This window comes from Mandrillus leucophaeus, unplaced genomic scaffold, assembly GCF_000951045.1.
Source record: "Mandrillus leucophaeus isolate KB7577 unplaced genomic scaffold, Mleu.le_1.0 Scaffold1605, whole genome shotgun sequence".
In the NCBI taxonomy this organism is placed as follows: domain Eukaryota; kingdom Metazoa; phylum Chordata; class Mammalia; order Primates; family Cercopithecidae; genus Mandrillus; species Mandrillus leucophaeus.
In genome coordinates this window covers 324,104-330,238 of record NW_012101594.1, presented here as the reverse complement: position 1 = coordinate 330,238, position 6,135 = coordinate 324,104, and the positions used below count along the sequence as shown (strand labels likewise).

Here is a 6,135-nt window from a genome sequence, read left to right as displayed (position 1 = left end):
TCGATGTTTCCTTTGATCACTTTAATAATATTCCTCTATTGTTTTCTTACTTTGTTTTTTTGAAAATGTGGCTATCAGTTTCATTGCTGCTCCTTTGAAAGTTATGGCTTATTTCTTTTCTCTGGCTACTTTTACGGTTTCCTTTTTGTTTGTGTTCTCTAGCAGTTTGACTGTGACATGCTTGAGTGTGGTTTGCTTTGTATTTATTCTGCTTGGGGTTTACAGAACATCTTGAACTGTGGCTTCCATCAGTTTTGGAAAATTTTCATCATTTCTTCAAATATTGTTTCTGTACTATTCTGTCTCTCCTCTCTTTCTAGGACTCCAGTTGCACATATGTTAGATCTTTTTCCTCTGTCTCCTTTGCTTTTTTCTGTATTTTCTATCCCCGTTTCCATTTATCCTTCAGTCTTGCAGGTTCAGAGGAGATGACTTATCTCGTCTGTACCTATACATTGGGAACTGGACACTTACAGAAATGAGACTTTAATGGATAGAGGAGACACTAGAGAAGACTTGCCAGAAGGAGTTGAGCACTGCTTTGTGCATAGCACTGTGGTGGTTCCTGGGGCCTTCACACAGGGACTTTTAATTCACATCATTAAGGCAGAAGGGGAGAGAGGAGAAGGGGAGAGAGGAAGACAGGAAACAAAAAGTAAAGAAATAGGAAGCAATAATACTATTTGATTCTGTGTAGAAAGGATTTTGAAATTTGACCTGTGAAAACAAGGAGATGCTCATATGAGAAAAAGCATGTCAGTGGGCTAGGAATGAAGTGTAGAGGGAATGGACCCTTGGGTATCCTATTACTTTTAAAAGGTAAAAGGTTAGGGTGTCCCTTACTCCCAGAAAAATACTTTGCTTTTAAATATAGTTTATGAGACTCCATTGGGTTTCCTAAGAGGTAAGGTAACTCTCTTATGCTAGAAAACAGGCATTGCTTAGGCTGTTGGCTCTTGTTGCTTAATTTCCCAAAGATGCCAGTACCCTTTGGATACTGTTAATACACCAGCAGCAAAGCTCTCTCTGGTACCATTGTGCCCCATCCCCCCAAACTTTTGTGTCCCTCATCTCAGTGGTAAAATTTAAAACAAACATTGGGTGAACGGGCTTGGGGTGCTTATTTTTTAAATTTTGCATGTGAGGACATTTAAAACAAAGCAGCACCATATTATACCATCACTTTATCTTTTCAAAAGGACGTTTTAACAGTGCAAAAGTATAAAGGACATGCTTCAAGATAGAGGATAATAAATGGAATGACTTAGTTTTGTGAAAGACTCACGATATCATTTGGTTTCTGGACACCATTCAAGACCTGGCTGTAGCTTGCCATGGCCTTCAGAGCCATCCCACAGCAGCGATGCTGTTGGACCCTTTGGCTGGGACCTCAGGACCCCCTGCAGCAGCACTGTTTGCTCTAACCTGCTGGCATGATGCCCCTTTGTTGACAGGGCTGCATACAAGGCCAGCGATGAGTGGCAGGCAGTGACGCCAGCATGATTTGCTGAGGGCACACGCCATGCTTCCTGCAGTGCCAGTGCTCTTCTGGGTCCACTTTGCAGCAAGATAGATGCGCTCTAGATCCAAGAGTTTTGCACCCTTGGCAGGGGTGTGGGAATGTGTTTCTTCCTTCTCAGGAGCCTTCTTGAAAAGGGGCTTTTCTGTGTATCTCAGGAGCTCTGTGTTGGAGATGAGGACGGTTCTTCTTCTCTCCTGTTACAGATGAGGAAGCTGAGCCAAGAAGAAGCATATGGCCCAGGGCTGTATGGTTATTTGTGACATCCCTGGGACTAGAGCCCAGGCCTCTGTGGTGTGTGTGGAAGTCTGAGCCTCGCCAGGCTCTGTAATTAGGCCCCAGAGGGGTGGTAGGGCTTCCCCTCCCCTACCAGTCCAGTTCTGGGAACAGAGAGACAGATCCTGAGAACCCGTGAGAGCAGCCGCTAGGAACTCCTCTCCCCTTCCGGTGTGCCTTCCTCCCATGCTGTGGGCTGCAGCTCCCCCCAGGCTCCCTGTCCTCCCTTGAGGCTGGGGGCAGCTAGAGGATACCAGGTGGTGATAGAGAAAGACTGAATCACTGGGGATTCAGGAACACCTTGAAGTGAAGGGAAGCCTCCTGGGCCACTGCATTTTCTGTGGGGATTTCTTGTCTGTCAGACGAGGGTTGTTGGATGCCTTAGTAAAAGCTGGGCTTAGGGTAGCGCCTGGTTTGTAATTCGCTGCTGTTTATCCTTAGCTGTATCTTTACCCCTTCCTGGTAGAGAAATTCCCGCGAGCCCTTCTCTGTCAACAGGCCTAGTTTCTGGCAGGTAAAGCCAAAGCTCCAAGGAACTTTACTCACCGCTGTCCTTAAGCACTTTTCACCCAGCCTGCTGGGAAGGGCCCTGTTTGTTGGAAGGTGTTTGACGTTTGGCATTTTTTAACCTCCTGGTGTCCATCTGGTCAGAAGCCGAGTGACTGCTCACGGGAGGGCCCTGTTTGGCTCTGATGACCTCCCAGAAGGACTTTTGGAAGGATGGGGCCTTGTGAGGGACTGGGGCCCAGAAGTCATAGGAGCAGCCTGTGTTCCTGCCTGGGGGAGAGCCTGCCCCTCCCTCCCCTGTCATTCTTTCACTGCATAACTTCTGTGAGAAACATGTCAGAAGCTTTCCTGGAACAGGCCAGGAGGGAAGCGAGGCTGCTGACAGTGGCTTTAGAGCCTGGAGCTTGTGCTGGGGCTGGTTGTCCTCCAGGACTTCCTTGCTGGCCATGTGGGCCAAGCCGGAGCGGGGGTGCTCTTAGAATGTGGATCTGAGCAGGGAGAGGTGTTAGGTGTCCTGAGGGCTGTGGGGGTGCCGAGTGGGGTCCCACAAGGACCCGGGGAGTCTCAGCTGAGGTGCTCATCTTCTGGATGCCTCCGATGCTGGCTGGTTCTGGTGGAGGGCAGAGGCTGGCCTGGGGTCCTGAGCAATACGCTGAGCCTGGGGCGGGAGGGCCTCAGTTTATTCTGGGTTCACTGGTGCAGGAGCTTGTGAGGCCAAGGTCAGGGTTGCCGGCCAGCTAGACTGGTTTCTGCCCCCTGGGGAGCCTGCCAGTGGAGCCTTTCTGTCCATCAGTGGGCAGTGCCTCGGCCTGGCACCTGGCTGGTCGGTCCTGAGGGACGTGTGGGGCCTGAGGCCTCCTCTGTGGAATGTTCTTTTGGTCATTTGTTTAATAACGGGTCCATGCCAGTGGAGAGCTGTGAGCCCAGAAGTGGCCAGAGAACAGTTTGAGGGGGGTCCTGATGGAGGGTGATGAGGGGGACACACCTTTGCCTGCAGAAGGAGGAGCTTAATGTGGCCCACCCTATAGCTGTGGCATCTCTGGTAACCTGTGGAGCCACCTGCCTCTCTTGTGGGCTTGTCTCTGGGCTTGCTTCAGGCAGAGAAGAATCCAGACACAGAGAGACATTGGTGAAGGTCACTGCAGTGCGCAGGCTGGTGTTGCCGGTCTTCGTTTATTTTGCTAAGTCTGATTGTGTGCTGGAGTGCTGGTGGGGCAGAGGTGGGCAGGCATCAGGGAGTTAATGTTTAAGCTGGGACTCTGGCTCCCAGCTAAGCCCAGGGCTTCCCACAGCGAGAGAAACAGCTGATGTGTCTGCCAGGCATCCCTGTCCCAGCACAGCAGACATCTGTACCATGTGTGTGTCATCACTCCTGAGGGCCTGTAGGCTTGGCTTATCCTGCCCCATGCTGCCCGGTACGGAGCCGCCAGCCACACGGGGCCTTAGAAATGTGGCTGGTCCACAGTGGGATGTGCTGAGTATAAAACATATGTGGCGTTTACAGACTTCATGCACACACACAAGTGTAAAATATCTCTGATATTTATTTTGATTACTTGTTGAAATGATAACATTTTGGGTATATTAAGTAAATTATACTATTAGAATTCATTTTGCATGTTTCTTCTTGCCTTTTTCAATGTGGCTGCTAGAAAAGTTACAATTATATGTGTGGCTTGCCTTCTATTTCTTTTGTTCTGTGCCGGTCCAGCCTTTTTGAGTAGAGTCACCGGAACAACAGCAGCCACTTGTGTGGCCTTTGCGTGTGCCTGGCCTGGCGAGTGCTCTGCTCATGCCCTCACGACAGCCTGTGAGGCAGGGGCTTCCCAGACAGCTGGGGACATGGAGGGTGCACTGTTGCCTAGGTGTGGGTAAAAATGTATTGCAAAACCATTTTTTAAAAAATTGAGTTATCTTCTTTTTATTTTTAAAATTTACTTTTCATTAAATTTTCAACAAGTTCTGTATTTTTCATAAAAGTCATGCGGGACTGCGGGGCTGCGGGGCTGCGGGGCTGCGGGGCTGCGATGTTGCGATGTTGCCCGCGTGCGGGGCTGCGGGGCTCTCCAAGGCTGGCTCATTGTGCGGCCATTCTGGTCTCAGCCCTGCCGGCCGTGGTCACCGTGCCCAGCCAGGTGCTCTTCACCCTCTCTCTGCTAACCCTCGCCTACCTTGGAAAGCCAGCTAGAGCTGGGTATAAAGGAAGAGAATCCTGGCCCTGGGTGAGGTGTGGCATTAGTGGCACCTTCTGGGCTCCTGGGCAGAGGTCGGGGGTGGCTTTCTTGAGCAGCTGGGGTCATTCATTGACTGATTTTTGGATAAATGAGGTGTTAGTGGGCTTTCATTCGGAAGATTGTGAAAGAGGATAAAGGGAAGACCTTGCACCCCACGGTCCTCAGATGTCAGTGTTTGCCAGCCCCGCAGAAAGGGCAGGCTGGGCGAGAGGGCCTTCCATTCCCCAGCAAGGGCTCCGCCTGAGCCCCTTGTCCCCCTGGCTTGGATTAGGGAGAGCCGAAAGTGTTCTCACTCTCACCACCAAGTGCTTTGTATGCCTGTGGCAGCACCTTTCCTGTTGCAGTGAATTAGGGGTGTCTAGGTGATTGGAGGCTCTTCAGACCTGAAGGGGGTGGTTGTGTTCTCAGGGTGCCCTGTGTGGTTGGGGTGACCTTAGTCTGCGGACCATCCCTGGTCCGTCTTCCCATTTGTACTGGGTCCTTCCCAAGTGCTTCCCAGCTGACATCACTTTGGAGTGTCCGTGTGCCCGTGAGCCTGTGGATTATCAAAGGTGATGGTAGGGGGTGGGGGATTCCTGAATCTTTTTCACTGGAAACACCTACTTTGAGCCAAATGTTCTCTTAAAACAACAGGTGGCGTCTCCCACCTTGTTCCCCACTTTTCAAAATGCTGGTGTGGCAGCGAGGGCCCCTGGTGCAAGCGGTGTCTGTGTGGTGCTGCCCCAGGCCTTGTGGGTGGGTGGTGGCCCCAGCCCTGCATGAGCACTGAGTGCCCGCCCCCACCTCCTTGCAGGGCTGGCAGTGGGTCTTGGCTTTGGGGCACTGGCAGAGGTCGCCAAGAAGAGCCTGCGCTCCGAGGACCCCTCAGGTGAGCCGGACCCTTCAGTGGGAGGGGCAGGGTGGGCCCTGGGAGGGTTGAACCTGTCAGCCCCCAGCCCCGCCTGTGCTCTGGGAGTGTCAGCCAGCTGGGCCGCATTTGCATGGGGTTCCACGTAAGTGGCGTCCCTCGGGTGATGAGGCTGTTCGTACAGACGGATTGACCTGCTTTAGAGGGAGTGAGGCTGGAGGCCCTTCCTCCTCCTGGCCCAAAGTGGCCACTTAGCCCCTTCCTTTTGGCTACATGCACACCCACACACCTTCCGCACACCCGGACACCTCCTTACACACCCCCTGCACACCCACCAAACACCTACACACCTGTTTACACACACTCCATGCCCACTGAACACCCGCACACTTCCTTACCCTCCACACACCGGCCCACCTCCTTACATCCTCCACTCACCCATCTCATACCTGTACACCTCCTTACACACGCTCCACACACTGCACACCTGCACACATCCTTACCCTCTGCACCCCCACTGCACACCTCCTTATCCTCTACACACCCGCACACCTCCTTACTCTCCACACATCCACCTCACACCCTCCACACACCAATCGCACACCCTCCACACACCCACCTCACACCTGCACACCTTATGCACCCTCCACAAACCCACCTCCTTACACACTACACACCCACCTCTCACCCACACACCTCCTTACTCTCCACACACCCAACTCCCACACACCTCCTTACTCTCCACACACCCA

General features: G+C 52.2%; 1 protein-coding gene across 3 annotated transcripts in view; it reads left to right on the top strand.

Moving 5' to 3' along the window:
* The window catches only part of ADCK3 (aarF domain containing kinase 3), a 45,414-nt gene that overhangs the window by 30,072 nt on the left and 9,207 nt on the right, over positions 1–6,135 (top strand). For all 3 annotated transcript variants that reach the window (XM_011975982.1, XM_011975984.1, XM_011975983.1), the window contains one exon: positions 5,330–5,404. In XM_011975982.1, the coding sequence (XP_011831372.1) occupies positions 5,330–5,404 (75 nt within the window). The remainder of the gene's footprint in view (positions 1–5,329; positions 5,405–6,135) is intronic.